Source organism: Ovis aries, chromosome 17 (assembly GCF_016772045.2).
Source record: "Ovis aries strain OAR_USU_Benz2616 breed Rambouillet chromosome 17, ARS-UI_Ramb_v3.0, whole genome shotgun sequence".
NCBI lineage: Eukaryota > Metazoa > Chordata > Mammalia > Artiodactyla > Bovidae > Ovis > Ovis aries.
The window spans coordinates 40,883,368-40,901,746 of NC_056070.1; the positions used below are offsets into that span (position 1 = coordinate 40,883,368).

The following is an 18,379-nucleotide window of genomic DNA, read 5'->3' on the forward strand; positions in this document are numbered from 1 at the left end:
TAAACACCTGGAAATTTTTAAATGCTACTTTAATTATTGTTGTGTAAAGGATACTGAAACTCATGGCACACAATTTCTAGAATGAAAATAAAACTCTAGATATCAAAAATTATATGACTTGTCTAAAATCATGTTACTAAAAAAATTAGTAGACTAGGAACTTACACTTACTAAAAGAGATAGAACAAAATACTGAATTGGAGGGCTTCAAAATATTGGAGAGAATTAAAATGATTAAAACAGAAGTATAAAAGATAAGTAGAATTCATTAATAAAACCAATATCTGATATTATACTTTAAAACAATAATAAAATACAAGATCATGCAATAGCACAACCAAAATGTTTTTTAAATGTGCAAAGACATTAAATGCTCTTGAATAGAAAGACTCACTATTTGAAGTTTATGTATTGAATTTTTCAAATTTAACATTAAAATTAAATCTGAAAATTCAGATACCATCCAATAAATATACCAGCAGACATCTCATTGCTGTTGTATGTGTTTGCTTGAAACTTTATAGACTTATTCTAAATTCATCCATAAAAATAAACATGCGAGAATAGCCTGGAACAATGTGAAAGAGAATAACAAAGATAATGGACAAGATAAACAATTTTAATCTATATTGTTAAGACACATTTCTGTGGTCCTAGCACAAAAAATGATTACATGATCCAGAGGTTGATTCGAGTTCCTGTAGGAATCTAGCATTTCTAAAAACATTTCTGAACATTGGATAAAAGAAGAATTATTTGGCAATCAGTGCTGAAATAACTCATGAGGTGTTTGGAAAAATAATATAGGGAAGTCTTCACTCCTTACTCTAAAATTGAATACATGTAGATTAAAATTTTAAATCTGAAACATCAAAATGAAAGTGTAAGAAAAAACAAATCACAGAGATTGAAAAAGAAATTATCCTGAGAATGTGACCAAAATCTGTTAAATAGAGACATTTGATACCTTTACTATATAAGAATTAAATGTATGGTAAATATCAACAAACCCCAAATAAACAAACTGGGAAAAATGTTCATCAAAAATTATAACACAGGGATTAATTATGTTGCAGCAAAAACAGAAATGAGTGATTGGTCTTAGGCACACACCAGCCAAACACGCCTGCAAGAATTAAACATTCTGGACATTCTTCAGCTGTTGATAGTAACAAACACTGGTAGCTGGACTTGTCCTTCACAAGGCTAATTTACTCTCGACTCCATATATTAATAGATTATACTCTGCACCTGGCATTCTTTCCCCCTAACTCCCTTGTGCATGCGTGCTAAGTCGCTTTAGTGGTGTCCCATTCTTTGCGACCCTATGGACTGTAGCCCACCAGGCTCCTCTGTCCATGGGATTCTCCAGGCAAGAATCCTGGAGTGGGTTGCCATGCCCTCTTCCAGGGGATCTTCCAAAACCAGGGATCAAACCTACGTTTCTCATGTCTCCTGAATTGGCAAGTGGGTTCTTTACCATTAGCGTCAACTGGGAAGTCTACGTTCCTTTGTAAGAGTCTGTATCTCAAAAGGAAGCAGCTCAGACAATAACTTCAGGGACACCAGACAGAGTTGCTGAGTCACCTAATGCTAGTTTTTGGCTCTAAGCTTGTAGGAAAAAACATATATACAAGACCTTCATGAGGATATAAAACTTCTCCCTACTCCCCTGGGGCGCGGGGCACAGTTCTTGAGGCACTGTGTTAATTGTTCAGTCGTGTCAGACTCTTTGCGAGTCCACGGACTGTAGCCTGCCAGGCTCCTCTGTCCATGGGATTCTGCAGCAAGAATACTGGAGTGGGTTGCCATTTCCTTCTCCAGGCGATCTTCCTGACCCATGGATCGAACCCAAGTCTCCTGCACTGCACGCAGAATCTTTACCTTCTTGAGGCGCTAGCCTGCTGTATATTCCCCTTTGCCAGGCAAAGATAAGGCCATTTTTCTATTTCCTCCAAACTCTGTCTCCATATATTTTTTTTTAGTTGGGGGACAGGGGGCCATGATTTTGGCAACAACTACACCAAAGAGATGAATTATTTTACTAAACAAAGGTATCCTACAAATTATGTTTAGACCCCAAAACTTCCTAGGAAAAAAATCAACAACAGGAGCAAGAAGAAATCACAAGAAAGGCAATAGAAGGAGCCAATACACATAGAAAGGATTGATCAGTTCTGTCCACATAGTAATGATCACTTAGACACATTTAGTGGTTTAGATGCCATTTTAACCACATTGCGTTGGGAAATAAGAAAGAAAATCATTTTAGCAAGTGTATGGAGAATCTTAGCAGTGTTAAAATATAGTTACAACTTTTTGCAAAGTATTATGAAAATATATACAGAAACTTAAAGTGTGTAACTATCTCATGATATAGTAATTCTACTGGGAATATGCCTTGTAGACAAATGTAAGTGTATCACAACATACAGTGTATATGGAAAGACATTAATGGCAGCATTTCGTTTATCTGTTAGTAACAAACAGGAAATGCTAGGACACTGTGTGTGTGTGTAAGAAAGAAATTGAGAGACTGGGAGACAATGAAAGCGTCAATAAAGGTGCTATTTAATTTACAGTTTTGTACTTTTGATCTTTCACTATTTTAAAAACAAACTTGTTTTACTGATAAACAAACAAACCTACTTAAACAATATGTCCATTTCAGAGAGAATTTAGATGGACAGCATAAGTTACATGAAAAAAAAAAAAAAAGAACCAGAATCTTGTCCTATAAATAACTTTTAAAAGTATAATTTTAAACTCCAACCAGTATGAATAGCAGTTTCTGTCGATGTGCTTCTCTCTCTTGGACAGGTCAGTTGCAATCAGAATGGACTGTTTTGGCTCTGCTGGATTTTTCAGAGACTTTTCTGAAAAGTGTGTCTGAATCAAGCAGCTGGAGCTGTAGAACCCAGTAAAATCACACAGCACCTGAGGATAATTACATTTTGCCCCTTTCATTCATGAACCTCTTCTCAGGAGGAGAAATCAATCCCACACAGCATCGGAATTAAGCAGTGATTGGGCATTTAGAATTTCTGCAGCAGTCACGTAAAAGACACCCACATAAAACGGCAGAGCATGTAGAGACAGCCTGGTTTTTGCAGAAAATCTTTCCTCTGCAAAAGTGCCCAATACCAAGTTGCCAATAAAATGCACAAAAACCTATTAGAATACACTGAGTTAATTATATGTATTTTTTCTAACAACATAAAAAATATATCATAGTTCCATGTTAAATTTGAAGGCCTTATTACTAAGACAACACTTATATGTGACTGAAATTTCAGACTTGAGGTCTTCTATAGGAAGCAACACAAGATGATGTAAATGAAGAGACAGGATTCTGAATGACATTTATTGCATAAATGAAGAGAAATTAAGATGCTGGTGTACAGTCGCTCAGTTGTGTCTGACTCTTTGTGACTCCTTGGACCATAGCCCGCCAGGCTCTCTGTCCAAGGGGATTCTCCAGGCAAGAATACTGGAGTGGGTTGCCATGCCCTCCTCCAGGGGACCTTTCTAAAACCAGAGATTGAACCCAGGTCTCCCGCATTGCAGGCAATACTTTACCATCTGAGTCACCAGGGAAGCCCCAAGATGCTGGAAAATGTCTCAGTTTTTGATGTGAGCATTCGAGGCATGTCCAACTTCCTTATCTCCGTGGAATATATTATGCAGTAATTTTCCACTAGCCATTCTGGAGTTGAAGCAGACATCATGTTCATTTGCTACCCACTTTATGTCAAATAGTTCACTTTAGTAAGACATTGTTCTGTTTCCTGGAAATAGAAGCTGATGCGTTCCTGAAGCCAGTGATGGCAAAACCCTTCAGAATCCATCCAAATTCACCATATGATTGCTTAATAGCCTATTTGGAAAACATTTCTCTCTCTTGGTTGCAAAAGTGTCTTCAAAAACAGCAGGGCAAGTAGTCCCAGGTCTCTTTGACCTAAAATGTCTAACAAAGCTCAGGAATTATTAGAACTTACAGAACCCTGAGACCACTCAGCCTGATGATTTGATAATGATGTTTCTGTCACTGGGGCAGAGAATGTTGAGACTTCCAGCTCAGTATTTGCTGAGCATCACTCATAGTGTTGGCGGCACTGGCTGTGAGAATTCTTCTACGTCCTTAATATTCTTAGGTGACATGTTCTTCTGTTTGAATAACTCTAGGGGTGGATTTATTCTGTGATGTGTTCAAACTTCTAGGAAACCAAATGATAGAGTACAAATAATAAGTTATAAAGGTGTGAAAACTTTAAGAAAGCAGATGTTACAGTGAGGATTTGATTGATACATATAAGATATAGGATTGTTGCTCTTTAGTTGCTAAGTCATGTCTTTTGTGACCCAATGGACTGTAGCTCGCCAGGCTCCTCTGTCCAAGGGATTTCCCAGGCAAGAGTACTGGAGTGGGTTGCCATTTCCTTCTCCAGGGGATCTTCCTGACCCAGAGGTTAAACCCGCATCTTCTGTATTGGCAGGCAGATTCTTTACCACTGAGCCACCAGGGAAGCCAAAAAAAACAAAACAAACAAAAAAATTTACATTTTAAAAATATAGACTATCACAACTAAACCTACACTGCCCTCTGGTGGTCAAATAGGAAAACATTTATACAGTTGAATTAAACGAATGATTGTTTTACACATACCAAAACAACTAAAGGTAAGGCAACCAGGTGCCTCATCTTGCATTTTCAACAACTCACTTGACCTGATTTCCCCTGATTATCAAGGTTGAATGGCTTCTTTATGAAGACATCTCAATTCTTCATTTTTAAACTTCAATACAGAAGCTTTATGTAGTAAATTGTATTGAGTAATACTACCTTACATACTTGGGATTTAGGTATTTATACATGTGACAAGTTATGCTGAAATAATAAAAAAAAATGTTCCTCAATTTGTTACACTATTTAAAGAGTAAGATGATGAATTATTTAATGCCTTAATTTTATCATGCATATTAAAATGAATATTTTAGGAATACAGACACACAATTATCATGGTATGTCAGGTCATAGACTTAATCCAGCAACCAAACCTAGTGTTCTCTTTTGTTAGATAATTTTTCTGATTGACAGTTTTAAATTTTTTTCTAATTTGAACTTCACTACTTGCACAATAAAAAAATTCTTACAATATTAAAAAAAATACTTTTGTTTATTTATTCACTAGGCTGCACCAGTTCTTAGTTGCAGCATGCAGAATCTAGTTCCCAGACCAGGGATTGAACCCGGGCCCCTTGCATTGGGAGGCAGAGTCTTGGCTACTGGCCCACCACGGAAGTACCAAAAAATATTTTTTTAAAAGGAAAAATGTTAAATCAAGAGGAATCAGTTGATATGTCCACAGTTTCACTGCTGGTTGTATGTAGGTGTCCTGACACCATCCAGTGGTTTTCTCTATAGTCTTCAAATTCTGATATATTCTCTGTTGCTAACAAAAATGTAACATTTCCTCCAAACCTGCTTTTCATTAAAATATGCTCTTGCAATTTGCTTTCAGTCACATCTCAGATGCTAATTGCTTTGGGTGAGTGCTCAGGTATGGGACTTCAGACCTCAAGCCTCAGAGTTTCTCAAGAGTTGTTCCTGGTTGCACTTTCCAGCATGTCTCAGGGATCACTAGTGAGTGTCTGCCGGGGTCCAGCCCTGGTGGATCCAGGGTGATTCGAAGGTGGGGACAGAGTCGGCATCCTGGAAAAAACTTATTTAATTACAGATATAGAGGGAGATTAGAAACAGATAGTTGTAGTAGGAGAATTAGTGGAGAAAAGAGGCTGAATAACTGGTTTACATGGAATACCAATCACCACCTACGTAGGCCACAGGCGTCTTTCCATTCTCCCAAAGGAGAGGAGGCACTGAGGCCTCCCGGGTCCGATCTCAGAAGCCCAGGCAGAATTAGCAGGCTTGGTGAGTACCCACATTTTAGATGGGAATTCAGCCAGGAAAACGGGGAGCGAGAAAGAAACGACACGGGGGAATCAGTCTTTCCAGAAACTGATCCAATCCTTTATTTTTCAGGTTTGTTTATATACCTTTTTGTTATACATAGGGATGAATACAGAGTCACGCGGGGGTCAGCAGACCTGACCCTTGTCACAATCAGGTGCTTCATATAAAATTATACAAAGGTCTTATGAGTTTCATCATCTTTTAGCCATGAGGTCTGCTGACATTTTATGGCCCTTTCTGATACTGGTCAGTTAACCAGAAAACTTATTTTTCCAGGGGTGATTTTTTCTTAAATCAGGCGCCACCCTCCAAATAAAGTTGCATTCCTATAGGGTGAGGGTGTAGTGAGTTACAATCAAGAAAGGAATTTACTTAACCTAAGGTTTAACATGATTAATCTTAAAGGTTAATACTTATTTCTCCTATATGCTAGTTATATTCATTATAAGGGCAGGAATATGAAGTTTTAGCAGCAAATATTGGCTTAACAAATGTAAACTCTTCACCAATGTTCCCCTTAAGATCTATTTTGTCTTAAGATAGTGATAAAGTTACATAACAGTGATTTATAGTGATTTATAACAAAGTACAGTGATCTATAACAAAAGAGAAGATTCATTAACTCAAAAGTCTAGTATTGCTAACATCAAAAACTACTATATTTCCTTTTCTATATTCCAAATACATTGATTAATATATTCCCAGGTGCCTAAGGATATGGAGGCCTGATGGCAATCATTGACTCATCAGTGAAAAAAGCCCTATGCTAATCCTCCAAACTCTCTGTGCTGTTTATGGTTGAGAGGTTGTCACACGAGCTAGTCTGTCAGCAGAGAGGTTTGACCTGAGACATCCTTGTCACACCCAGGGCAGGGAATTAACAGTAATTATTGGCAGGACAAATGAAAAAACCCTTCACCAATATAATTCCTAATCATCCTACTAATACTATACTAGTGATCTTCTAACTTCTCAAAAGAGTCTGTGTTTAGAAAGTTTTAAAACATCCCGTGCCTCTCACAGTTGGGAGGCTGTAAACAATCACATGTGGACGGACAAGCCTGATCAGGCAGGCCAGAGAACCTTCAGAGTTCGTAAGCTGAAACACTCTTATCACGCCCAGGAATTTTTATTAACTGGAGCTGCAAGTTAACTCCTTCTCTGAGAGAAATGGTTATGGGGGAGAGCTCCCGTAAAGTACTCTGGTTTTGGGGGTAGATGCTCGGGAACAGGGGGTTTCCTGAGGCTTGAACACGCCTTTGCGTATGCCAAGCTTCCTTCCTCATGGCCTTTGCCATGGGCGGAGTTCCTCACGCTGGCTCCCAACAAGTGTCCACTCTTAATGGAGGATGTAGGACAGATGAAGACGCTTCTCTGTACATGTGTATACACTGAAAACCAGTGGAGAACTAACTGCAAGGTCAGACCAGGGCAACTACCCCCTTGCTCTCTGCCCACCTTCCTTCCTCACACCACAGACTTTGTTAGGACATGGATAAGAGACAAGTCGGTCTGGGTGGACTGTGCTGATGCCTCAGTGAAGAGGCATCTGACTTTTCTTAGCCATGTCCTGTCACCCTGCAAATTACATAATTTGCCTCAATAAGAGGAGTCCTCAAAGTCGCCCCAAAGCCTTTTTCTTTTATTACATCATATTTTGAACCAAACAGAAACACTATTTTGAACATAGGTTTAATACAATTTCTCCCTCAAAATTTATGGAATTTTATCACATACTGAAACATTTTATGTATTTGAAACATTTATCGAATGAGTTCACCACCAACCTCCTAATGCTGTGACCACTCACATAAATGACAACTTACTCTGCCCCTTTATATTTCAACAGCTTTATGTCAGGTTTCAGCTGAAAGATAAATTACACACAGAGAAAATACTATTTCCTTTTTCATATTGCACTAATTTCTTAAAAGGCTGAACAACATTTTTTACATGGTTTCACGTTTAATTCAGCAAAGTTGAATTTGACTTTAATATAAGTGAGTGAAATTTGAAATAATATCAGACCAGGTAAGATCCAGAGGAAAACTTCCTAAGAATTGCATACTCTTTTGTGTGTTTACAATAAGCATATTTTAACTATAGTCTCAGACATATCATAAGCAATCTCTACCTATCAGTATTACCAAACAGTGTATTCAAGTATTTAAACTCAAGTTCTTTTTATGATTGAGGGGTAAAATATGATTGAGTATGAGAAAATATTCTCCCATATGTGTGATGGTTAATGCTATGTACCAACTTGGCAGGGCCACAGGGTGCCCCGATATTTGGTTGAACATGACTCTGGGTGTGTCTTGTGAGGGTGTTTCTAGATGAGACTGGCATTTGAATGGCAGAATGAGTGAGGAAGATTGGGTGGCCCTTATTCTATCCACTGAAGGCCTAAATGGAATAACAGGCTGAGTAAGAGAGAAGCTGGGCTTCCCAGGTGGTGTTAGTGGTAAAGAACTTCCCTGCCAATGCAGGAGATTTGACAGACGTGGGTTTGATCCCTGGGTCGGGAAGATCCCCTGGAGGAGGGCATGGCAACCCACTCCAGTATTCTTGCCTGGGGAATCCCACTGACAGAGGAGCCTGACAGGCTATCATCCACAATGTCACACACGGTCAGACATGACTGAAGCGACCTAACACGCACAAGAGAGAAGCCACACTCTCTCTGCCTGACTCTGGGTTGGGGCAGGGGTCTTCTCCTGCCTTGGGCAGACCTGGACTCAGACCAGAACCTATTAGAACCTTGGTTTTCCTGGTTCTCTGGCCTTCAAACTCAGACTGGGCTTGACACCATCAATTCCTTTGTTTTCCAGGCTTTTGGACTCAGACTGGAATTACACAAGCCCTCAGGGTCTCCAGCTCACCAACTGCAGACTAGGGACTTAGCCTCATAATCGTGTGAACCAAGTACTTATAACGAATCTCTTTTACATAGTTATGTACAGGTGACTCGAGCACCAGTATAAACAATGATGAGCGAGTCATAACACAAATAATTAAAATTCTGTCTTATATTTTATTTTTCACTTTACTCAGAATCCTTAAAAAGATAGGAGTATAATTATCTTCCAGAGAGACAGTTTATCTTCAATAGGAAAAAGAAAAATGACATAGTTCCCACGAGTACATCAGTAGCTAAAAAACGATTGAGTTCCTGTCGATGTCCTGTTTGCTAGAAGGATCTTACTGTCAATATCAAGAAACGTTAGACAAAGTTCTATTATTTTCAATAGAACATAAAGTTTTAGTAAAATGAAGTTCTGTTATTTTTCTTATCTAATTCCTGTTTTCTATATGGAGATGTCTGCCTAAGATGCTTTACACAACATCCCAGATCATCAGGCTTATTTCCTTCTTAAAAATGAAAACCAAACAAACGAAAAATTGCTTGACACATTTCCTTTTTATAGAGGAAGAAAGGTATGCCCCCTCTCACACTAAGATGAAATGCATAACTCTTTTGAGGCAAAACCAGCCACTTTTTCAGACCTTTACAAAATGTAATTTTCTACTTATTCTATGTTTGCCCTGCAGTTTAGCCAACATCTCTATCTTAGTAGTAGTATTGCCAGGGCTAAAGTTCATAGTTTGCATTTGTGCATCTTATTTGTGCAGTATCTTGTATGCTCACTGGGTTAGAGATACCTGAGTTAGTTGCTTAGGGGTGTGTGCTCTCTTACACACATCCTTGGTGGCTATCAAGTCTGAAATTAAGACCTTGGCAGGGCTGTGTCCTGGAGGGTGTGGGGAAGAAGTTCTTTCTGTCTCTTGGTTTCCAGTGCCTGCCAGCAATCCAAGTCATCTTTTGGCCTGTAGTTATGTCTCTCTTATCTCTGCCTCCCTTTTAAAGTATCCTTCTTTCCTGTGTTCCTGAGAACGTCAAATAACCCTCTCCTCCTCTTATAAGAGTTAGAGTCCATATTAAATCCAGGATGACCTCACCGTGAGATCCATAATTTAATTAAATCTGCGAAGACCTTACTGCCAAATAAGGTCACATTCATGGGTACTGAAAATTAGGACTTGGACATACTTTTTGGGTAGTCACACTCAACCTGGTATAATGCCTAATTATTATCTGATGTTGCTGTTTATGAAAGTGTGACAGAAGTTTCAGTAATTTAACCTGCTACAATTTAGTAACAGAATGCTCACCAGAGCGCTTCTACTTCAGGCAAAGATGAAATAACTGAAGTCACATTAATCTTCACACAATAAAGAAATTTAAACATGAGTAAAATATATAAAATATTGGGCCATAGGCAGGATAAGACTGTGATACCTGTTATAAAGGGAAACAAGTTGAGTTCTATAATTTTCCAAGTTTACTTCCTGGATAGAGTTTGCAGGCTTCAGTGCAGTAACAGGCAAAACAGACAGACCCCAGCAATCTTCCTGAGCTGAGTAGACAGAGATAAGAATTTGGGAATGTCAAGGTAGGTACAGTAAGTAGGATTAAGTACTAAAGTGGGGGAAGGGAGAGAGTGAGATCGAGAGACCCAGCAATATCCAGGGAGTTTCTCAAGTCTTCAGGTCACTAAAGTGTTGGAGACTGGGCAAAGAACCAAAGAAAAGGAAAGAAACAGGTGGGGAAAAAAATCCCTCAAATGACCTAGAGTTTGGGAGATTTCAGGTTCACCACTGCCAAACAAAACAAAAAACCAACCTCCCCCAATACAAAACACAAAACCTAACAAAGAGCAAAAAATCAAATAGCAAAACCACTAAAATTCTTATAATATAAAAGGATCTGAGTATCAGAGTACACAGAAGGGTAATAAGTTCTGAACTATAACTCAAAGATATTCCTCAGGGTATATGGTAAAAAAAAGTTACTTTTTTCCCCCCATGTGTCTATACTGTACTCTGTTCTTGAGATATAAAGATGAATTAAACAACATTCACATTTCATAATAATTTTAACTATCAATTGCCTATAAAGCTCATATAATTCTCAAATAAAGGGAGACAACACAGCTTTCTGTGTCAGAAAAACTTAGAGGTGAGTTTCATAATTCAGAACTTTATGGTATATATAAAAGACAAACTTATAAACCTTTTAATTATGGAAGGTATGAATGAGTTAAGAGTACTTACAAGTACCTTGTTGGTAAGAGAAAAAGGAAAACTAGATCTCTTTCTTAGCTGTGTCATCTCACACTGGTCAGAATGGCCACCATCAACATATCTACAAATAATAAATACTGGAGAGGGTGTGGAGAGAAAGGAGCCCTCTGACACTTTTGGGAGAAATGCAAACTGGTGTACCCACTATGGAGAACAGTACAGAGATGCCTTAAAAAACTGAAAACAGAGCTACCATGTGATCCAGCAATTCCACTGCCAAGCATATTTCCAGAAAAGATGAAAACTCTAATTTAAAAATATATACACAACTCAGTGTTTATAGCAGCACTGTTCACAATAGCCAAGGCATGGAAGCAACCTAAATGTCTATCAACAGAGGAATGGATAAAGAAGATGTGGTTCGTGTATCCAGTGCAATATTACTCAGCCATTAAAAAGAATGGGATAATGCCATTTGCAGCAACATGGATGGACATAGTCAATCCTACGGGAAATCAATCCTGAATATTCATTGGAAGGACTGATGCTGAAGCTGAAACTCTAATACTTGGACCACCTGATGTGAAGAACTGACTCATTGGAAAAGACCTTGATGCTGGGAAAGACTGAAGGCAGGAGATGGCAACAACAGAGGATGAGATGGTTGGATAGCATCACCGACTTGATGGACATGAGTTTGAGCAAGCTCTGAGGGTTGGTGATGGACAGGGAAGCCTAGCATGCTGCAGTCCACGGGGCTGCAAAGAGTCACATGACCAGGCAACTGAACTGAACGGGATGGACATAGAGATTATCAAATTAAGTGAAGTAAGTCAGACACAGAAAAACAACCATTATATAATATCACTTATATGTGTATCTAAAAAATGATACAAATGAACTTATTTACAAAACAAAAACAGACTCACAGATATAGAAAACAAACTATGGTTATCAAAGGTGGGGAAGGGATAAACTCGACATATACATACTACTATACATAAACTACATAATTAATAAGAACCTATTGTATAGCACAGGTAACTCTAGTCAACACTCTGTAATGACCTGTATGGGAAAAGAAGCAAAAAAGAATAAATATATGACTGATTCACTTTGCTATACACCTGAAGCTAACACAATGTTGTAAATCAATTATACTCCATTAAAATTTTTTTAAAGAAGAAAGAAAGGCACATAAAAAAGAAAAAATAGCCAGTGTCTTGAAAGACTCTATGAGGTTCTCCAGAAAACCATGTGGAATGCTGTATTTGTGACTTATACCTGTAATACGTAGTAAGTTGGGGTCAGGCTTGCAGCCTGTTGTCTCCACACATGAAACAATTCTCACCTTCCTTTCCAGTTCATTTCCAGTGATTTGTTTCACTGGATCTTGCTGCAAAATATCCATTTGGAAGTTGGGATTTTTGTTTGTTTTCATGAGATCTTGTCTATATGAATTGTGTTAGAGATTTTATTATTAAAGGAAGAAAGAGTCAGTTTGCAGAATCTGAAGTAAAAATAGATGTGGCCACTACCTGAAGATGATTTAACATATGGAAATTAAATGTTTGAACCAAAAATAATAATACAATGCTCAGTTATTATTGTTGTTATTTTTTGCTAAAAATACCACTTAAATGGAATGGTTTTAAGCATTTTGTGTTTTTCTCCCCCAAACCTTCATAAAATTAAATGAATATCTGTTTTTTAAAAATAACTTTTCTCTCTTCCTCTAGAAGTAGAAGACAATACTCTTTATTTTGTAAGAACTTAGTACTTTGAAATTCTTTAAATATCATGGTATAAGTCATCACAGGTTCAAAAGAATTTAGAGTTCAGGTGTGATAAGAATCACCAAGAGCAAATTCATACTTTCCAGCCCCAGAGATAGTAATCCATTGTAAGAAAACCAAGAGTATGCATTTTTTTTCAACATGCAGAAAATGGAGGTGATCTGGTTTAAGCAGCTTAATATTTTGCAGCTCCTCAAAAGAGAACATTAAAGAATGGGGATGGACTCAAAGAATAGCTAAGAAGTCTTTTTAATTACACTGTTAATTTAAAACAGTGAATTTCTGGAGCAGGATAACAGCACACACTTAAATATAATAATTCCAAATGTTAGTCATTTTTGCTTTTGTTATTTTGAATACACACATATGCTTTCTTCCACTAGGGAAAATTGAGAATGAATTATAATTGTTTGAGATCAAGAAAAATTGTTCAAGAATAGCTAGAACATGAAAGAAATCAGATTTGAAGGGTACATTATATATGATTTCATTTATATGAAATTTTAGAATAGGCAAAAAGTAATCCAGAATGACAGAGAACAGATCATTCGTGGCCTGGACCATAAAGTTAGCTCCAAAGAGGCAGAAGGGAACTTTTGGGGTTGATGGAAATGTTCTGTGTGTAGTGAGTAGTGCTGCTTATATGAGTGTGTATTTGCAAAAGCTCATATAGCACTGGTCACTTAAAATGGGAGAATTTTATTGGATGCAAATTATACCTCATTAAAGTTAATAAATAGACTGTAAGATATTTGTGTGTGTGTGTGTGTGTGTGTGTTTTAATGAGGCCAAATTTCTGAAACAAGTATGTTCGGTAGCTCACAGGATCTCAAGCAGGACCATGGGACTAGGCTTAGATCCTACTGCACGGAGGCTATGAAAGTGAGTTTCTGGCAACCACCTTCAGGAGGTGGGATTCCCAAGCTGGAAATTTTCCCAACTGTCTCGATTTTTGCTGCTTTTATTTGTGTGTACCTGTGTGTATGCATTCTTGTTTTGAAATTTTAACCAGTACCAAAAAGGATAAAGAGGAAAATAACATTCTTCCACACTCTCTTTGCCTAGTTTTAATTACTTCAACATTTAGACATATGCTTCTAAACTATTTTGCTATTGATTCTTTAATACATATTAACAAACACATAGATAATTCATTGCCATAAAAAGTAGAGTATTACAGGGAATGCTCAAGGTTACCTTGACCCAGTGTTGCCATTTTTATCTCATGTATCCTCATTAGAAGCAAACCTTATGAGTTTGGTGTACATGTTTTTCTAACATGTTGCATACATATGAATTTATAGAAAATGTACATATTACTTTGATTTTTACAATTTTTTAAAAACGGTATCACAATACCGTGTACATGGTTCTACAACTCATCTTTTTACTAAGTGTGTTTTTCAGAAGCTCTCCCAATATTGATACACACAAGGGTAAGAGGTAGCAACTCTATCAGTACAAATAAATCAGTATAACAGGGCTAAAAGAAGATTTGGTAGCTCAGGGGAAATGCTGTATTATTCATGCTTTAACACTTGTTAGGGAATTTTAGTAATCAGTAATTTTGGTTGTGGTAGTAGAAAATTCTTACTCTGGATGCCAGTCTCACTGGGAATAAGTGCTGCCTCTCTGCACAAAGAGACAGAAAGCAAGGACAAAGTTAATGCAAACACAAGAAGCTGACCATACTAAGCCCCAAACTCCAAAAGACATGGGCGTTAACTTCCTAAGGCAAGCAAAAAAAGTGGAGATCTACAATTGCCCATTTAGACTAGCCTCTACCTAAAAAGGTGCTGGTTTGGTAAGCATTTCGAAAAAGCTTCTTTTCTCTTTTACTAACGCTACTCTCACTAATGCTATAGGCACTTGCCTGGTAGAAGAAACTATACAGTGGTAATGAGATTTTTTTTTTTTCTTTCATTTTTCCTCTGCAACTGCTTTACTTCACATTTAAAATTTTGCATACAAATTTGCAACCTCAACTAAGAAGTAATTCAATGACATTAATATAAAAAATTAAATATATTTAAATGAGAAAAATAGTTTTGCTTCATATCAATTTATTCAAAGCTATCAGTATAATTAGTGACTTTCAGGTTAAAATTAAATGAGATTTTGGAAACTGTTAATCAAATATTTACTTATACTTGCAATTCAACAATTAAGCAGTGTTGTTTTTAAATTGTACTCATAGACAGGTATAGGTAGTTGCTTGGGTTGTGGGGGAGTGGTAGGGGAAGCAGTTCTTACAATGTATTCTCTGATCTACAGACACAGGCTTTTTCCCTGAAACAAGATGTAGTAATAATAGCTGAGAATTATACAATGTTTGCCAAGTGCCAGACAATCATGAAAATATAGATTTTCACTAATTTGAACTTCGTGCTAACCATGTGAGACAGATACTAGCAATAGCCCCAGTTTACAGATGAGGAATCTGACTCAGAACATTGATCCCAAGTCACACAATTAAGATGAAGCAGAGGTGAGATTTAAACCCACAGCTAGATCAGCTAGAGAGTCACACACATCTTGCCCCTTCAAGTAGCAAAGTAATGTGATATCATCAAGTGGGAGCGGGTGGAACTTACACTGCACTATTCCAGTTTTTCTTTTTATACTATTATTTTAAGAGTTTGGGAACCACTGTAATAAACATTGTAATAGTAGTTCCATTTCAGTTTTCTTAAAGAAAACTACCATGTCCTGTGATTTTCTTTGACCTAGCGTACACCACCATTTAAAAATTGAAGAAAACCACTGGTTACAAGAGGGGTTTTCGAAAAAATATATTTCAGAAAAAAATTAAATTGTACATCTAATGGAGTGTATCGGTTCCTTAAAATTCTCACTGTGATAAGCTAGAACCCTGCTTCAGCAATTCTAGAATTTCTCCACAAGTTAGAGTACATACATATATGTGCGTGTATTCATGGGTGTGTAATAAGCTAGAATCTTGCTTCAGCAATTCTAGATTTTACCCCCAATTTATAGTAGAACATTGATATATGCATGAGTATTTACAGGTGTATACTTGTAAACATACGTATATGTGTTACACACATATTCTCAACAGTGGGAAGGTTTTGTTCCCGAAGGATAGATTTTATCTGGAGATATCAAAGGCATTTTGAGCTAACTGGGTGGGTGATTGCGAATCGGGCAACATTAATTTGAAGTAAAAGTAAGTCTGGGCTGAAAATAATGAAATGGCTTTTTTAACACTCACTTGTCAACTCTGACATTTACTTTTTCTCACAAAGGCTCCAGATAGCTTTGGATCCTAATTCCATCATAATATGTCTTCTTCCTGCTCCATCCCCCACGTTTTCATGCCTGTCTTCATCAGTGAGGCTCATATTTTGGAAACGTGGACACATACAAAATTCTTGACATATGAATGCCGCACTGTTTGCTAGACTATGCACCAGTAAACACATATTGTGGTCAAAGCAGCATCTTCAGATACAATGAGGTCAAGTCCTACCTTCATAAATAGTTCATTAGAAGAACTTCTCATGTTTACGCTTGACTGAAAGCTGGTTTTCCTTCAATGTCACATTTGTGGGAAAGAAAATCATTTACCCTAATCCAGGACGGATGAAGATCCACTTGCTGTGTGAACACGAACTCTGTTCTCAGCACAACCTCTTGCGTCCAGGAGAGAAGTGTTCTCAAGTGCTGCTGCCATCTGCTGGCCTTGTGGTTGTCAAATTTTAGAAAAAGCTGTGCATAAGGCTCCAGTCAAGATGATGCAAAATGCAAGCATCATCAGCAGGTAGTTTTTTCGACCCTGAGTAATAAAAAGAACAACTGTCATTAAGAAGACCTGAATCAAATATGTGGAAAGCACAAACTCTCAAGATTTCTGTGGACCTTACTAACCATCCGGTCTACCTCCTGTATGCTTTTCCATTATCCCTCTGTATGAATCTTCCAGATTCTCAGGCCTTCTGCCATTACCCATTCAATAAATACATGTGCACTCCCACTATCCATCCCCATGTTCTGGGATTAAAATGGAAAGCAAAACATGCCCCTATCAGCGACTTATGTAATGTGGTAGATGGGAATGAGTACCATGTAAACAGCGGTGGCTGTTGCGAGTGCATCACATAGAAATCTTAAGAGGCAGATCTAGAGTTGAGTTGAGCTCCTAAGTATCAGTGAATTGGGGGAAGAGGAGGGCAGCAGATACAGATTTTGAGTAGAAGGAATGTGTGTGCAAAGCTCTGTTGTAAGAGAAACATGGTACTTTCCAGGGACTGAAAGGTCTGAGAGGGTGCAGCAGTGAATTAAGTGCGGCTCAGTGAGGCTGGAGGCTATGCATGTGCCTGAGCCGGCGGTATCTTAGAGGCCATGTTATACTTTGGATTTACTTTTCAAGCAATGGGAAGACATGAGAGGAACAGGCAGAGCCAAGTATGTTGAAAAGACAGGCTTGCATTTTGTAAAGCCCACACTTTTGCAGATTAAGAACAGATTGGAGGGGGCCAGAATGGATGTGAGGGGACCAATGAGGAGGTGGCCGCAGTCCTCCTGGGAAACGAGGATGAAGTGCAGATGCAGAGACAGAGACCAAGGTAAAGGGCAAGGGAGAAATCGAAACAAAGATGACTCCCCCAGCTACATGTGGGTGCACTGGTCTTAAAGGTGGAACCATGGAGGATGCCAGCCAATCTTCATATAAACAAACATATACCACTCTGTGTTCAGTAGAGATACTGTATTTCTCACAAGTTCCATCTCTAAGAGTACAGATAGATCAATTCTAATCTCTCTCCCACAAGGTAAACCCTCAGACACTGGAAAATAAGTGTGCTGTATCCCTGAAGCATCTTTTCCCTTGGTCAATATTTTAGCTCCCCTGACCATCTTTCATAGCGAACAATTTCAAGCTCCCACATAGTCCTAGCTGTTCTCCTCTGAATGACTGCCAGGCTAAACAGTCTATATGACTGTTTAAATGTAGACCCAATACTCTGAGGCAAGTGGAACAGGATCTCAATTACACTGAGATCTCCTGGTAGTCAAATCATATGATACTATTATCAGCTTTCAGTAAAACTAATGACAATTAATATATAACCAAAATGCCAAAAATGTATATCCCCATTTTTCATCTGAATAAAGAACTGGGTTAGAGTAGGTGATTCTGCATCTATCTGTGACCAGAGGGGTCTTTTTAAGTTGGATTTGGCCGGCTGAATTGTCTGATTCACTGCCAGCACAAACTCTACAAAAGTCACTCTGGTATAAGTTCTACAAGTGAAAGACAGCATAAAACCTTGCCAAGCACAGGGAAGCTAATTTACTCACACCCACATACAACACACACAGACACATAAACACACACACACACTCCTGAAGGCTTTAAGATTTCCTGACAACTTTTTCTTAATGGCTGCAGCCTTTGCCTAGATACCAGAACTGGTGCAGAGTAGGCACTCAATAAATATTTGTTCAAGGGTCAATACACTCAATTTCCAAATGTGCTGTGTGAATTAAACAACTGATGAGA

At 38.0% G+C, this 18,379-nt stretch overlaps 1 protein-coding gene across 6 annotated transcripts in view; it reads right to left on the bottom strand.

The window, feature by feature from the left end:
* Positions 1–6,009: 6,009 nt before the first annotated feature.
* Positions 6,010–18,379, bottom strand: part of TMEM144 (transmembrane protein 144) — a 56,078-nt gene continuing 43,708 nt past the window's right edge. For all 6 annotated transcript variants that reach the window (XM_042234410.2, XM_004017285.6, XM_060400668.1 and 3 more), the window contains one exon: positions 6,010–16,651. In XM_042234410.2, coding sequence (XP_042090344.1) covers positions 16,568–16,651 — 84 coding nt within the window. In that variant the 3' untranslated portion in view covers positions 6,010–16,567. The remainder of the gene's footprint in view (positions 16,652–18,379) is intronic.